This window comes from Symphalangus syndactylus, chromosome 15 (assembly GCF_028878055.3).
Source record: "Symphalangus syndactylus isolate Jambi chromosome 15, NHGRI_mSymSyn1-v2.1_pri, whole genome shotgun sequence".
Classification (NCBI taxonomy): Eukaryota; Metazoa; Chordata; class Mammalia; order Primates; family Hylobatidae; genus Symphalangus; species Symphalangus syndactylus.
The window spans coordinates 19,882,154-19,899,843 of record NC_072437.2 but is presented as its reverse complement, the minus strand read 5'-3'; the positions used below and the strand labels follow the sequence as shown (position 1 = coordinate 19,899,843).

The window sequence follows — 17,690 nt, the reverse complement described above, 5'->3', positions numbered from 1 at the left end:
ATAAAATAGTAGCAAATAAATTTAAGATACAAACATAAAACTATTAAATATGTTATTTGTATTATAATGTAAAATATAATTAATATTTTAGTATGTACATATTAGGAATAATGTCACTGGTGGCCACAGAGGCTAAAAAACAGAATGCAAACCTGCTGGAAAATCCTTGGTAGATAGGAGCATAGAAAACAGAGTATCAGATACATTTACTGTTGGCCAGGAGAAATGGACTACTAGGGAAAATTCTGAGTGTCTAAGGATAGTACTAGAATGCTAAACAGTCACAGATAATAATATAAAGTAGGTAGGATTAACAAGAAACAGCACATCACAGTCGCAATGTATGGGAATTAGGCAAAGGAAATACGTAGCCATCTTTATGGATGTCTTATAGTCCACTTAGATAATAGATGTGTTCTGTGGTGGTAAACCACCAGCTTAGGTAATGGGATTTATTGGAGGACATCAGTGGTAGCAAAATACATATGAAAAGCAAAAGCAGTAAATACTAATAGGAATCTGATGAAATTAAGAGAATAAATAATGGAGGAGATATTAGTGAAGAACAAGAAAAATTGAAGAACAGTAAAAGTAGGCATGCTTGGAAAAGGAGAAAAATAGATCTCTAATAATCATTTTTGGGGAGGAGTATAGAGCATCACTAAGTTGAATTACCACCAACAGCTAGCATTCATTGAGGGCTTATTATGTACTAGGTGCTGTTCTAAGGGCTTGACTTCATTCCTCACAACCACTCCTTTTTTTTTTTTTGAGACGGAGTCTTGCTCTGTCATCCAGGCTGGAGTGCAGTGGTGCGATCTCGGCTCACTGCAAGCTCTGCCTCCCGGGTTCACGCCATTCTCCTGCCTCAGCCTCCCAAGTAGCTGGGACTACAGGCAGCCGCCACTACGCCCAGCTAGTTTTTTGTATTTTTTTAGTAGAGACGGGGTTTCACCGTGTTAGCCAGGATGGTCTCGATCTCCTGACCTCGTGATTCACCCGCCTCGGCCTCCCAAAGTGCTGGGATTACAGGCATGAGCCACCGCGCCCAGCCTACAACCACTCCTTGAATGTGCATTTTACATATGAGAAAATGGAGACATGAACAATTAGATAACTTGTGGAACTGAGGTTCAAACACAAGCATTGTGACCATTGATGGCAATACTGCATAGAAACACAGGATTCCACCATAATGAGGTAGGGGAGCGAAAGGCAGTTTCAATTGTTCTTTATGTAAGGAACTCATCTACCTGGAGTTATTCATTACGCTGATATAATTTACAGTGTGATCTGCAGAGAATGATCTTATCACACCAATCCAAAAGAAACTACTACTATAATTAAACTGTGGGCAAAATAATGTAGGATATTTTTGTAGACCGTAAAACTGAAATTAAAGTTGTTACTGATCAATTAATGAGGTGATAATTAAACAGAAACTAGCCAACCTGATTGTAGACCAATACCTAAAATTTGTTTTTGCAGTTCACATCCTTTGAGATATATTTAATTACATTTATAACATATGCATATTTAATGTAATCTTTTGTGACAGATTGACAGATCTTCACTATCATTATGTGTAATTCCTCTTGATGTTTTTGTCATTATTACATACATATTTGGGAGAGAAATAAAAGGCCGTTTCCAAGGTGATGGTGATAAAGAGCAAACTTATAAAAATGGTTGCCTCCTTTTGTTTGTATAAAACAACCATCTCATTTCCCTCTGGGAGGTCATTAGAGGTATGATAGCTCTATTTTGAAATAATATTTTAGTAAATAGGAAGGCAGGGTAAAGAAAGCCTCCCCTTTTTGTGTTAAGGTTTAAAACTGTGTTATAGTTTATACTAAAACATTAAGAATCAATTATTATAAGAGCATTAAATTGTTTGAGTTTTGTCATGCTTTGCCTAGAAATCAGCACTGAAGCGAGTGACTTAGCAACGTTATTAGATCTATTAAATAATTGGAAATGTATGTGCTTATTGTCAGCATCTTGGCTTTTTAGAATTTTAAAGTATGTTTGTGCTTTACATCTCTAGTTGCAGTTTATGTAGAATTTAGTGAACTATAATAACGTTGGATGGTGGTAATATCACAATTTAATTAACTGCATGGCATACAAAGTTCTTTGTTAATGGGGAATGGGATATACCTCATCTATTTGATACATAATTTAATAATCATACTTTTTGTTAGCAGTAGTTAAGTGATAAGAACTAAAAAGAAGCAATAAACATCTCCATCTCTAAAACAGTCTTACAAATATGCAGTGAGCATCTACTATATACAAGCACTATATCTTCATATTTAGATTACATTTGCTATTTTGCTTTTCACATGTGAACTTAAGTGAAATACTCTAAGGAGTATTGCAAGGTAATTGCCCCTATAAATTGCATAATTTATATGGCTCTTTAATTTTTTTAGATGTAAAATGGGAGGAGGAGAGCGTTGAGTTGGAGTGTATTATTTCTAGGATTCTTTCTAGCCCACAAGTCGAATCAGAAAACAGTGGCTTATGCCTGTAATCTCAGCACTTTGGAAGGCTCAGGTGAGAGGATTGCTTGAGGCCAGGAGATCGAGACCAGCCTGGGCACATAGTGAGACCTCACCTCTACAAAAAAAAAAAAAAAAAAAAAAAAAATTAGCCAGACATGGTGGCAAACATCTGTAATCCCAGCTACTCAACCCGCTGATGTGGGCAAATTGCTTGAGCCCAGGGGGTTGAGGCTGCAGTGAGCTGGATCCCACCACTGCTTTCCAGCCTGGGTGACAGAGTGAGACCCTGTCTCCAAAACAAAACAAAGCAATCAGAAATGTACAGATCTTTTTCCACAGTTTGTGCAAAACAGTCACTTTTAAGATATACTATGAAAGCCTATTAAAGGAGCAGGAACTAGTTATTCCTTTCTGAGAATTCATTATAACTTGACCAACAAATTGGTTTTTTATCCTTCATATCATCTTCAGAAGTAGAAGCAAGATATATGATCAAAGTCTTTTTAAAAATAGCAGAATACCTGGGTTTTTATTTTATATTTTCACTCTGTACAGTGCTAATCTCCTTAACATTTGATGACAAAGAAAAAACTCAGAATTTGTGTATGACAAAAAGGATGACTTATGAGGTGAATCAAAAACACTTTTTACAGTCTCTGTCTTCCTAAAGTTTATTATTATTGGAAATGGTTTTTTGGCAAATATTTTGTTTTGTAAGTTTTACATTTCTAAAGTTGAATAAAATTAAATGTTTAGCAGGTGCTTGTTGTAATAGAAGCTATAATATTTTAAATATGTCATGAGGTATCTCTGAGGAAGTGTTTCTTTTTTGTTTTTTAATGGTAAAGGATGTCGGTAATATCTCTCAAATGTCAAATTAATTTAGGGTGTGTACTTTCTTTTTCCCTATGATGACGTAGATAGGAAAATCGAATGTTCCAAACAACTCATGGAAAATGTTCCACTTCAGCGTTATTTGTACCACAAATGCAGTGAAATGCTTTTAATGGAATCCAGAGTGATAGGTGGATTATGACATGTGGGGAGATGCCTTCTTGAAGTAGGACATAAATCATGTTTTTTTTTTTCTTTTTTCTTTTTCTGAGATGGAGTCTCGCTCTGTCGCCCAGGCTGGAGTGCAGTGGCATGATCTCAGCTCACTACAACCTCTACCTCCTGGGTTCAAGCAGTTCTCAGCCTCTTGAGTAGCTGGGATTACAGGTGCCCGCCACCATGCCCAGCTAATTTTTGTATTTTTAGTAGAGACAGAAGTTTCACCATGTTGGCCAGGCTAGTCTCGAACTCTTGACCTCAAGTACTCCGCCCCCCCTTGGCCTCCCAAAGTTCTGGGATTAGAGGCGTGAGCCACCGTGCCCAGCCAAATCATGTTTTTGAACTTGTTTTAAATATCTCTGTGTGTGTGTGTGTGTGTGCGTGTGTGTATTTTTTTATGGAGTTTTGCTCTGTTGCCCAGGCTAGAGTGCAATGGCATGATCTCAGCTCACTGCAACCTCCGCCTCCCGGGTTCCAGTGACCCCAGCCTCCTGAGTAGCTGGGATTACAGACACCTGCCACCACGCCCAACTAATTTTTGTATTTTTAATAGAGACGGGGTTTCACCATCTTGGCCAGGCTGGTCTCGAACTCCTGGCCCCATAATCTACCCGCCTTGGCCTTCCAAAGTGCTGGGATTACAGGTGCGTGAGCCACCACACCTGGCCAGTATTATGTATATTCTTTTTGTTTGTTTGTTTGTTTTGAGATGGAGTTTTGCTCTTGTTGTCCAGGCTGGAGTGCAATGGCACGATCTCAGCTTACTGCAACCTCTGCCTCCCAGGTTCAAGCAATTCTCCTGCTTCAGCCTCCCGAGTAGCTGGGATTACAGGCATGTGCCACCACGCCTGGCTAATTTTGTATTTTTAGTAGAGACGGGGTTTCTCCATTTTGGGCAGGCTAGTCTCGAACTCCCAACCTCAGGTGATCCGCCTGCCTTGGCCTCCCAAAGTGCTGAGATTACAGGCGTGAGCCACCATGCCCGGCCTGTCATGTATATTCTTATTATAAATAATTTTCAACCAAACTGATCTGTTTGGTTAAGCTGGGGAAAGTTTTCAGAAAATACAGTACACTGAGATGAATTTCATGAACTGTACCCACCAAAGCTTTGTCCTGGTTAATTCAAATTTATAATGCCAATAGTTTAAATTAGCATTTAGCCTTTAAGTGATGGTGGAATGGCGAGACATATGATGTTTTTATACCAAACACTCCGTGCTCCATGTCTTTTTTGGAGTTTACACTTTTCAGAAACAGGCGGCACTTGCATGTGTTTATTTCCCCTTTATCTCTGTTTTAGTGAATGATTGGTTTCATCTTTACAAAGATTATTCTGGCTGTAGTGGGGAGAACCAGTTGGAGATCTGGAAGATGTATGTGGGGAGGCCAGAGTATCACGGCAGTCTGCCTGAGAGATGCAATGGCCGGAGTTTGGGCTAAGGTGTTATTGGTAGAGACGGAGGGAATTTGCGGTATTTGAAAGCCACTCCAGCCTCCATTATTTCTAATTCTGTGTCCTCTACCCTTCTCTGTCATCTCTCCACTGCCTCCCAGTCCCTTCCACTGTGCCCCTGGTATTGCCCACTTTCAGACCAACAGCCTTTTGTATCAGCCTTTTCTGGAATGTTCCACTAATTACTTACCCTAACTAAAACCTTAGGGTAGTTTTGTTCTCATACCCCACGCACCTCCAAGACGGGAGGTGGGATTACTTTCCTCCTCATGTCATTCAAGACGACTGTTCCACTCTTTCTTGTAAGCCCTTTCTTTTTCGAAATCACATCATCAGTCTTCACTACCTCATCTTCCTCTTGGCAACCTTCAGATCCCCTTCCCTGTATCCCTCTCCCTGCACGTGAAGACCAGCAGCCACTTCCTGGTCTGTCTGTCTCCATACAATCATTATTCCCTGTATTTTCTCTCCATCCACAGACACCACTCCTGGTTTTACATCCTTTATCCAATCCCTGGCCTGGCATTATAGTCACTCACTCATGAATACCCTTAACTGCTCACTCCTTCATTCTTCCATCAGTCTCAAACTCAGAGGAACTCTGCCTCCACTTTCTGTATGCCTGCACATGAGCACCTTACCATTGCTGGTGAACGTCACATACCAAGGGCACAGTCCCATCGTTACATGCGTCTGCTGGCCAGGGCCAGCTGAGCATCCTACGCTGGGCAGCAGGGTTGCTGTTTCTCTGATAACTTCTCCTCCCTTATCCTCAGTGACTCCTTCCTGTCTTCACCACTGTGTTCACATGTCCCACGTTCCTGCTGTAGCTGACACTACTTCTGAATGTCCCTCTTCTCTACACCACCAGGGCTCTAGATCTGATCACCATGACTTTTAGTTTTATTTCCTCTAATTCATTGTCCAAGCTATAGCCTGAATGATCTTTCAAAAATGGACAGTGTGGCTCACGCCTGTAATCCCAGCACTTTTGGAGGCTGAGGTGGGCGGAGATCAGGAGTTCGAGACCAGCCTGGCCAACATGGTGAAACCCCATCTCTACTAAAAATACAAAATATTAGCCGGGCATGGTGGTGTACACCTGTAATCCCAGCTACTTGGGAGGCTGAGGTGGGAGAATCGTTGGAACCCAGGCAGTGGAGGTTGTAGTGAGCCAAGATCGTGCCATTGTACTCCACTGGACAAGAGAGTGAGACTCCACCTCCAAAAATAAAACAAAAAAAAAGGACAGCAGACAATGGCTCTCTGCAGGTGGGACCCATTCATGTTTCCCACTCCTGTCACTGTTGTTCAAGAGCCAGCCTCCCCTTCTCTCTGCTCCATCCACACAAGTTTCAAACCAGCTCTTTCTCACTTCAGGGTTTTGTTTTTTTTTTAAATGTGATATTCCTTCTAGAGTATTCCCACACACCCATCACTAGCATACATAACTAATTCCTACTCACCCTTCCAGTCTTTGCTCAAGATCACCTCCTCAGAGAGGTCCTTCTTCCTGCCGACAAGTGAAGAATAATGAAAATTCAGAAGAGGCAATAGAAATTGGCTGGGTGTGATGGCTCACGCCTGTAATCCCAGCACTTTGGGAGGCTGAGGTGGGCGGATCACTTGAGGTCAGAAGTTCGACACCAGCCTGGCCAACATTGGTGAAACCCCATCTCTACTAAAAATATAAAAATTAGCCAGGTGTGGTGGTGGATGCCTGTAATCCCAGCTACTCGGGAGGCTGAGGTAGAAGAATTGTGTGAACCTGGGAGGCGGAGGCTGCAGTGGGCCAAGATTGTACCACTGTACTCTAGCCTGGGCAACAGAGCGAGACTTTGTCTCAAAAAAAAAATAAAGAAAAGAAATTGCTGAAGATTTGTGACTTTTCACAATACAGTTTTAGTAGTCAGATTATAGAAGGTTATGGGGAAAGGTGTACGGTAAGAAAATAGCTACGGAGAACTTGTTCTAGAACCTGTCAGAGAAGGGAAGAGACACGGTTAGGGAGCTATGGAGTTGTGCGTGCGTCTGAAAGCAGAGGCGAGACACCAGTGTAGACTGAAAGCTCTGAAGAACAATGAAGTTAAAAGGATTAACTAAGAAGCAGAGAGGGCATGAGATATGAGTAAAGGAAAGAGCATGGCTGGTGAGGCAAGAAAATAAGGACTTGGGTCTAAGGCTTCGATTTCGGTAAAGAGAAGAAGTCATCTGCTGAGAGTGGGGGGCAGGGTTATAATTAATATAAGTTTGGTGCACTTGAGTCCTTGGTCAATTTCAGGGCAAATTATAAAATCTTTGTTTACGTTAGCGTTGCTGCTAAACACCTCTAGCGTTGTGTCTTTGGATAGTTTATGAAATACAGAGTTTTTTGTTTAATTTAAAATAGTCCAGTGTGTTCACAGTGCTAAGACATTTTGATAATATTGTCTGCCTTGAAAGGAGCAGATTTTACTTGTGCCCCAGGATGTTATGTGATTTATTGCTTCACTTTTGGCCTATTTTTCTTTTTATCCACACACTGAATTTGATTTAATTTGTTAGCTTTTATTGTCAATTAAAGGAAAAATGTTAAAAAGTTCTAACCTCAAACAGAGGTATGTGAGCAAAACACTCACTTTATAATATTGGAAACAGCCATATTAGAAATTAAATGTCTAAGGCCGGATGTGGTGGCTCACGCCTGTAATCTCAACACTTTGGGAGGCCAAGGTGGGAGGATTGCTTGAGTCCAGGAATTCGGGACCAGCCCTGGCAACATAATGAGAACCTGTGTCTCCAAAATAAATAAATAAATAAATAAATAAATAAATAAATAAATAAATCTAGAGGTGGTAGCTTGTGCCTGTAGTCCCAGCTACATGGGAGGCTGAGGTGGGAGGATCACTTGAGCCTGCGAGGTCAAGGCTCAGTGAGCCATGATCATGCCACTGCACTCCAGCCTGGGTGACAGAGTGAGGCCCTGTCTCAAAAAAACAAAGACAGTAACCATCTAAATACATCTGAAATAAAAGGGCTTTGTAACCACAGAATTATAGATGTAGCAGAGATGTTTGACCTTGTTAGTTCAGGTCTCTCTTTTTCAGATGAGGAAGAGAGATTATCTGAAACATATTGTAAAATTTGGTGTTGTAGGTTGAAGTCTGTAAATCTACAACCAGAGAAATAAAAGTTAGTATCCACCTGTTAACTCAAATGCAGTTTTAAAAAAACAGCTACTATTTATTGTGTGCCTACTAGTGAAAGGTCTGAAGTGGTTGTTGATTGCATATTGTAATGACAGAGAAAATGAGCACACTTCACTTGAAAAAAAAAAAACTGTAGAGTGGACGTTGGCTCATGGCTGTAATCCCAGTACTTTGGGAGGCCGTGGCGGGCCAGTAATCTGAGGTCAGGAATTTGCGACCAGCCTGGCCATCATGGTGAAACACCGTCTCTACTAACAGTGCAAAAATTAGCCGGGCCTGGTGGCAGGCGCCTGTAATTCCAGCTACTCAGGAGGCTGAGACACGAGAATCACTTGAACCCGGGAGGTGGACGGAGGTTGCAGTGAGCTGAGATCACGACACTGTGCTCCAGCGTGGTCCACAGAGTGAGGCTCTGTCTCTAAAAGAAAAAAATAACAATAATAATGTAGTGTATGTATATACGGTATAAAATTCAAAAAGTCCAAATGGATTTGTGGTGAAAAACAAGCCTCCCTTTCACCCCTGTTCCTCAGCTATTCTGTTCCTCTTAAGCATTTGTCCAGAGATACTCTTTGCATTTAAAAACACACATGTATGGTTATTTTTTTCTTAAAAAAATGATAGCACAGTGTATACACTATTCTGTATTTTCTTGAAGATGGTTTCAAATCAGTATGTATAGAGATGACTGATTTTTTTAAAGAAGGGGCACTAAGTTTTTACATTCTACAGAATATATATTTATTTGATATACTTTAAGAAAACCTTTGCTGGGTGTAAAATTGGGGGACAACATTTCCTTTTTTTTAGTACTTAGACCATATTGCTGTGTGGTCTTCTGTATCTGTGTTGCTTTTGAGAAATTAGGCTGACCTGAGTTTTTTTCCTTTCTTGTCCATGATTTCTTATTTCTTTCTTTTTTCTTTTTTTTTTTTTTTTGAGATGAAATCTCGCTCTGTTGTGCAGGCTGGAGTGCGGTGGTGCGATCTCAGCTCACTGCAACCTCCGCCTCCCAGGTTCAAGCAATTCTCCTGCCTCAGCCTCCCGAGTAGCTGGGATTACAGGCACCCGCTACTATGCCCAGCGAATTTTTGTGTTTTTAGTTGAGATGAGGTTTCACCATGTTGGTCAGGCTGGTCTCAATCTCCTGACCTTAGGTGATCCGCCCACCTCGGCCTCCCAAAGTGCTGGGATTACAGGCGTGAGCCACCACGCCCGGCCATGATTTTTTATTTCTAACTTAATACCTCCATACTTTCTTTTTATTCTTTTCTTTTCTTTTTTCTTTTTCTTTTTCTTTTCCTTTTCCTTTTCTTCATCTTTCTTTCTTTCTTTCCTTTCTTTTCTTTTCTTTCTTTCTTCCTTTTTGACAGCATTTTGCTCTGTCATCCAGCCTGGAGTGCAGTGGCAAAATCATGGTTCAGTGTAGGTTGGAAGGCCTGGGCTCAAGCAATCTCCCCTGCCTCAGACTCCTGAGTAGCTGAGACTACAGGCACTGGCCATCATGCCTTGGCTAATTACAAAAAATTTTTTTTTGTAGAGATGGGGTCTCACTTTGTTGCCCAGGCTGGTTTCAAACTCCTGGCTTCAAGCAGTCCTCCTGCCTGGGCCTCCCAAAGTGCTGGGCTTACAGGCGTGAGCCAACATGCCTGGCCATAATTCTTTCTCTAGCCTTAAAGTTCTATAAACATAATCAATCCACAAATTCCAGGTTTTATTGTTTTATTTATTTTGACAAGTTTTATCCTATTATATATCTTTGAATGTACATTTGTTCTTTTTGCTTTGTGAGCCTCTTTGGACAGTTACATATTCTTTCTACCCCCCTTCTTCCTCCATATCTGTTGTCTTCTCAGTAAATTGGTTTTACATTGTTAGTCTTATCTATTTCATTTTATATGATTTCTCCAGTCCTTATCTTTCTTTTTAGTCACATTCTATTTTTGGTTCCTTCTTAATGTGACTTTTATCTCAATAACGTTATTTTTCTCTCCATTTTTTTCTGAGTTCTATCAGCTTGACTTTCATTTCCTTCTGTTGTTGTATAATCTCTTCTTTGAACCTTTGTCTTTCTTCTTTGAGCTCTTTTTTTATTTTATTTTTTTTTAAGAGGGGTCACGTTTCCTATGGTTGCCTTTGAGACTTTGGAGAACTATTTATCTGAACTCTTCCTGTGTTTCTTTGAGTAGTTCTTGTGTTATATGCTACTAATTTACCCTTTTTCTGAGTTTTTTTTTTTTTTTTTTCCAAATTGTATGCAGACATCCAGTATTGGTTGTTTTCTGAGTGTTGTTTATGTTGAAATAGGGCGGGAGGGTAGGTGAAGCAGGCTACAGCCCTTCTTTTTGGACATGTTACTTAGTCATTTCTCACCAAATCTGTTCTTTAGTTTGAAAGGGTAGGCTGGTTCTTTGTGTCAGAGTCTATCACGAAATGTCCCCTCCACTCTACATCTGCCCCTTCAGTCACCCTTGACTGAAGAGTTGCATGTACACAGTGGATCTGGCATAGTAACAAGGATTCTTTGGTTCAGCCAGCCCACCTTTCTCTGGTATTAACCTGTGGTTCAAAGAGACATTCTCTACTTCTCCTATGGCCTATACTTCCATCTAGATTCCCTCCTTGGGTGCTAGCATCAGTAGAATCATTGTATCTCGTATTCAGCATTATGTATCTGTGTATGCTGGAAGCCTGAGAAGGCCTGTGATGACTTTCCACACATCCCTTTCCCCACTTAGTACTGGCAGATAGTTTTCAGTTTATGATTTGGAGTCATGATAGCTTCCTTGTTTCAGTTGTGTAGTGAAGTTGCAAATTTCTGTGTAGATGATGAAATGTAGTGTATTTGCTATCACCTATCATCTTTGTCAGAGGCCCTCTACCTTTAGTAGTGGATGGTGGGAAGAAAAATTTGTGAGTAAACAGGATCTTGGCGTCTGTTGGTTTAAACAGTCTCTTTGGGGTAATGTGTTTCAGTTTTCTTCTATCCCCAGCTTCTGCTGAGGTGAGGTCTGGGAGCAGTGAGAGGGGCCTTTGGGAATGATGGTCAGATCTGCCTCGCGGCGCTGGCATGGGGAGAACGTAGACTCACATGCAGTCCTCCTGAGGCTTTGCTACGAGGGCTTGGGTTGGTGACCACTGAGTAACGACTCACGCTGTTTAGGCTTTGAAAGCCTTGAGGAGGCTTCTGCTGTCCTTAGACCTACTACAGTCGGCCCTCTGTATCCATGGGCTCCGCATCTGTGGATCCAACTGCAGATATTTGGGGGGGCGGGGAGGAAAAGATTTGGATCTGTACTGAATAGGTACAGCCTTTTTTCCCCCCATCTTTATTCCCTAAACAATAGAGGATAACAACTATTTAGATAGCATTTACATTGTATTAGGTATTATAATTCAAAGGTATTATAGGTAATCTAGAGATGATTCAAAGTATATGGAAGAATGTGCATGGGTTAGGTGCAAATACAACACCATTTTATATCGGGGACTTGAGCATCCCCAGATTTTGGTATCTGCAGGGCGGGGCGGGGATGGTGCTCCTGGAACCCATCTCCCATGGATTCCAAGGATCAACTGTATTTGCCTGCAGTCATGATGGAGTTCCCCATTCTGTGTGGTCTTCGTCCTGACCCAGACCTTCACTGGTCAGAACTTCTGGATTCCTATCACGACGTACTTGGGTTATTTGCCCAGCCCCTCCCTCCAGCCACGCTGTGCTATTGCTGCCACGCCATATTCAGAATGCCACAAAACTGAGCCCTGGGCTTCACTGCGAGCCTGCAGCCTCCACTACACTGTGTCCCAGAAGCAGACCTCTCGCCCGGGTATTTTTAGGGCACCTGATACTTGACAGAATGTTTTCAGCAATCTTTGTCCACTGCCACCCCTGCCCTGTCCCCAAGGGTCCCCAGAAGAGGAAATAGTAAGGTCTCTGATAATCTGATTTTAATGAGTATCTTTTAAGAGAAATGAGTGATAGTGGGGGAATTGTTAGGGATCATATATCATAGTTCCGCTGCAGGTTTATTTGGAAACTTGAGCAAGCTTAAGTATCACCTTGTTAGGTTGTCTACCATATAATAATAATGTCATCTGTAAGCCTCTCATATTAAAGAGTTAGTGAAAGGAAGAAAACCAATAGTACTTTCATTTTAAATTAGCTATGATTTTTAAATTTCCATTACTTTTATATTTATTTGGAAATTATTTTTTTTTCTTTTACGAGTATCCCTGTTTTGAAAGATTATGGGTCTGTTTTGCATATTCATGAAGGATGACTGGATGAAATCAGTCATTTATGATTGACAGAAATATGACAACTTTGCAAAGTTTGAATGGACTTTTGATATTCAACACCAAAGAATTTTGTCTAATTAAAGCTTCTGTTTAATTAAGATAACAATGCATAGTCCTTCATTAAAATTAACACAGGAAAAGTTCTTCCTTGGTCCTTGGAGAGGATATTATATGCAAGCCCTGTTGTGTGGGTTGCAAGATGTCACTGGAATTTATATGCATTACTTGTCTAATTGCAGTAAATGTAGCATGTCCAGATAGGTTTCGAGTTAGAAGGCTGTTTGTTACTTACGGAAATCACTTGAAGCCTCAGTACCCAGAGGCAGCTGTTCACAGGTCCTTCACCTCTCCCCAGAGATGACTGGGAAGACGCTGTTGTTGGACCCTGTCTTTCATGGCTGGAGCAGTAAACATGACAGGTTGTTTGGGAGCCATCTGTTTAAAATGGCTGCTGCTTTGTATGCAGCAATGAACTTGAGATCAGTTTTCTGTCTTTCTTCATGGTAATGGTCTTATTTGGTGTCACAACAGGTGGAAGTTGATGGGTCGAAACTAAATGTGACCAGCACGTGGAACCTGGCTTCGCCCTTACTGTCTGTCAGCGTTGATGGCACTCAGAGGACTGTCCAGGTGAGTGTTGTAAGGATTTCCTTAGAAGGCCTCCTCAAGTCCAGAATCCTTGTTAGCACCTGTGTGGCTAATACTTAGAGCTACAGGAGGGAAAAGCTGTATTTTATTCACCTTGTACTTTTTACAGTTGAAAACTTTTTATTTTCTTATTTTAGAGGATCTGAAGTGTTAACCTGAGCAATTCATGTTTTCTTTTTTCAGACAATCCAAGAAGGTTCATGTATTGTACTTTGTTATAAACAAGGAATTCTGCAGGCTTTTCTAAAAATACTAGATTAGCTGTTTTGTTTTTTTTTTTCCTCTGTGGGTTTTTAGTTGTAAAATACAACTTACTTTGTTACCTTTCTTTTCCGTGCAGTTGAAATTACGTAGTGTTAGGCTAGCAAAACGTGTTATTCAGGTTGACTTTCCACGGCTCGCTGATGTCCTTTAAAAATTTAGTAATCTTATTAATCTTTCTTTTCACCTCAATATAAAATGTCCTGCCTTGAGGAGATGCCTTGGAACCCAGTCGATAGAATGTTTTTTGTAACCTGCGACTTCCATTTTGAAGTAGAAAGTTATGAAAAGAGATTCTGCCAGAATTCTTCACCTTGCCTCATATTTGAGGTTTAGCGTTTTAGGAAAAAAAAAAGAAATCATGGAACATGTGGCTATCACAGGCTAATAAAAATCTAGCCCCACCCATAGCATTAAATGCCCATTCTTTGTTCTTTTTTATGAAAATCATCTTAACTTGATTTTACACAGGAAACTGGTTTTAAAAACCTTGAGAAATCAGGATAATCACAGATTAAGACTACTTACTCCATACCTGATTCTTATCTACCTCTATGAGAGACTGGGGCAGTGGACTTCATAATCCACAAAAAATATTTGATGACTGAACTGATTTCTAAGTCAGTTTCGATTCATCTATTATCTCTATGGTTCCAAGTAACCTTGAACTCTTGGTAATGAGCCCTATATTTTGACTTTGGTTTTGTGACTTGTCCTGGTATATTTTTTCTCATTTTTTTTATTTTCTAACTCCTGTCTTTTCTCATATTTTATAACTTAACTCATATTATATAACTTTATATAATATTATATCAATATAAATTATGAGGTGAAATATTTTAAGACTCTTGAAAAAAATCACTACATAATTTCACGTTACTTAGATCCATGTATTATTATGTCTTTAAAAACTGTGGTGCCCGGGTGCAGTGGCTCACGCCTGTAATCCCAGCACTTTGGGAGGCCAAGGCAGGCGGATCACCTGAGGTGAAGAGTTCCAGACCAGCCTGGCCAAAGACGGTGAAACCCTGTCTCCACTACAGATACAAAAATTAGCCGGGTGTGGTGGCGGGCGCCTGTATTCCTAGCTACTCCGGAGGCTAGGGCAGGACAATTGCTTGAATCTGGGAGGTGGAGGTTGCAGTGAGCCAGGATCACGCCAGTGCACTGCAGCCTGGGCAACAGAACAAGACTCTGTCTCCAAAACAAACAAAACAAAACAGAAACAAACAAACAAAAAACTGTGGTTTTGTTATACTGGTTTATGTTTGGTAGACTGTAAAGTGCGTTGAATATGTTATGGCTCACGTATTTGTGAGAGGGACATAGTGTTAACTCTCAGTAGTCAGAAGAAAGGTACAAACTCCTGTTATGCACATTTTTTGTATTGTGTTACTTTCATCATCTTTTTCAGTGACTGTGCAGATAGTTGTCTTGATGGCACTTTTACATGTAGAATTTATAGCTAGATTAATATGGATATATATGTGGAATAATGAAAAATATTTTCCCTAGGGTAGGGATCATGTTCGGTAAATCCCTTTTTAATCCTGTAAGTACTTCGCTACTAAAAGAATTAATGTGTCTGAAATAAGTGACCCCTTAAAGGCAGATCCCTTGACTCTTAGGAAGAGGTTGTTGCATCAAGTACTCTCTAATTGGAAGGAAATAAACTCAGAGAGGTAAATGGTGTACTAGGAAAAACAGTCGTTTACCTAAAAAAAAAAAAAAAAAAGTAAGGAGAGTTTTTCCTTATGAAAGGGGATGGATTTTATTTACTTTTGTAGGCATTAGCATTGTATTGACTTTTTCCAAAAATGTAATGTGGCCCCTATGGAAATAATAACAATTATAGTAATAATAAATAACACACAGTGCTTACTGTGTATCAGGTGTAGCTTTAAGCATAGTACAGATATGAACTTCTTTGATCTTCACCATTGTATGAAGTAGGTGCTATTTATAATTTTATAAGTGAGACAACTGAGGCTCAGAGAAAAGTAAGTGACTTACTCAAGGTCACCAGCTAATAAGAGGTAAAGCCGTGATTTTTTTTTTCTTTTTAAATGAGACAGGATCTCGCTCTGTCACCCAGGCTAGAGTGCAGTGGCACAATCTGGGCTCACCGCAGCTTTGACCTCTCAGGCTCCAGCGATCCTCCCACCTCAGCCCCCCAGGTAGCTGGGACTACAGGTGTGCCTGCCACCACACCCAGCTAATTTTGTTTATTTTGTAGAGATGAGGCCTCACTATGTTGCCCAGGCTGGTTTGGAACTCCTGGGCTCAAGCAACCCTCCCCCGCACTGACCTCAGCCTAGAGCCATGATTTAAACCCGAGCAGTCTTGCTGTAGGTAGGATCCTTGCCATCAAGCGTTGCAGGATGCTGAGGCAAGCTGTGTAACTTCCTGGGTATCACAAAGCTAGGAAGAAGCAGAGCAGCAACTTGGTCTGTGGCAGTCATGCGTGCTTTCCCCCACTATGCTATAGTACTTTGCGATTTTTCCTGTCAAATTCTTCTTCAAATTATAATTACCTGTCATTCATGCTTTAAACCAGAGATGCTTAAACTTTAATGTGCTTCAGAATCAACTAGAAGCCTTGTGGAAACTCAAGTTGTTGGACTCACCCATAGCTTACTCTGATTTAGCAGGTCTGGGCTAGGTCTGCATTTCCGGCAAGCCCCAGGTAATGCTAATGCTGCCGATCTGGGCCACAGTTGGACACCCTCTGCTTTAAACCTTTGCAGTCAGAGAATGAGCTGAGGAGTGGTGTGCCCCAGCAAGGTGGGTAGGAGCCAAGTCACACGAGCCTTATTAAGGACATAGGACAGGCTCTACTTTATCCCTAGGTCAGTAGGGATCGGTGGAAGAGCTTTCAGTAAGGAAGTGATGATTGAACAGAATTGTAGCTTACAAGGTTTTTTTGGTTTTTGGCTGCTTTGTGGAGAGTGGCTTGAAGAAGGATGAGGTGAAGATTGGAGGCAAAGAGAGAAGTCAGCAGATGTTAGGGATTCGGAGTTGAGAAGTCTCAGCAGCTGTGGGGATGAGGGCACTGTGTGCAGAAGAGATCTGCAAGTGTGACGGGAAAGAACTGGTGGCTTTACAGTCATCTGCTGATTTCTCTTCTGGCCACCGTTAGCATGGGCAAATCTCCAAATTCTATTCCTGACTCCCCCTTTTCTCTCTCTGCTTGCTTCCTGGGCTGCATTGCTCCAAGAGTTCCAGCTTAACACCTCCAAGCAGATAGCTATGAAATGCAATTATGAGTGTTTGTGTATCTCTTTGCAATTGTTTATGGTAAATTCTGGGAAATAAGGGATGAATATTACCAAAGGTATTTTTCAAGTGATTTTACAGTAATCACTTGAAATTGATTACTTTAGTAATTGATTACTATAGTAATTGTAGCTATTTTAAAGTAATAACTACAATTCTTTTTTCTCTGGATTTTTGAGCATACGTATAAACTTTATATTCTTAAATATTACTAAATATTACTATTTATCATTAACTTGTATCATTAAATTTTATTATTAAACCTCATTTAATATAAAATAATATGTATTATTATTATTATTATTTTTTTTGAGATATTGCCTCCCTCTGTTGCCCAGGCTGGAGTGCAATGGTGCGATCTTAGCTCACTGCAACCTCTGCCTTTTGGGTTCAAGCGACTCTCTTGCCTCAGCCTCTGGAGTAGCTGGGATTATAGACATGCGCTACCACGCCTCGCTAATTTTTGTATTTTTAGTAGAGATGGGGTTTCACCATGTTGGCCAGGCTGGTCTCGAACTCCTGACCTCAGGTGATCCACCTGCCTCAGCCTGCTAAAGTGCTGGGATTACAGGTGTGAGCCATTGCGCCCAGCCAAAAATATGTATTATATCTATATAAAAGCTAAAGAATAACCCAATGAAAACCTGTTTACCCACTATCTAGATTTAAAAAAAGAAAACAGGCTGGGCATGGTGGCTCACGCCTGTAATCCCAGCTTTTGGGAGGCCAAAGCAGGTAGATCACCTGAGGTTCAGCGTTCAAGACCAGCCTGACCAATGTGGAGAAACCCCGTCTCTACTAAAAATACAAAATTAGCCAGGCCTGGTGGCACATGCCTGTAATCCCAGCTACTCAGGAGGCTGAGGCAGGAGAATCCCTTGAACCCGGGTTGTGGTGAGCCGAGATGGCGCCATTGCACTCCAGCCTGGGCAACAAGAGCGAAACTTCGTCTCAAAAACAAACAAAAAAACCCAAAACATCATCAGTGCTATTTGTATCATT

At 40.9% G+C, this 17,690-nt stretch overlaps 1 protein-coding gene across 8 annotated transcripts in view; it reads left to right on the top strand.

Annotated features, from left to right (window-relative positions):
* The window catches only part of PCCA (propionyl-CoA carboxylase subunit alpha), a 452,191-nt gene that overhangs the window by 334,430 nt on the left and 100,071 nt on the right, over window positions 1–17,690 (top strand). For all 8 annotated transcript variants that reach the window (XM_055244179.2, XM_055244183.2, XM_055244186.2 and 5 more), the window contains one exon: window positions 13,035–13,133. In XM_055244179.2, coding sequence (XP_055100154.1) covers window positions 13,035–13,133 — 99 coding nt within the window. The remainder of the gene's footprint in view (window positions 1–13,034; window positions 13,134–17,690) is intronic.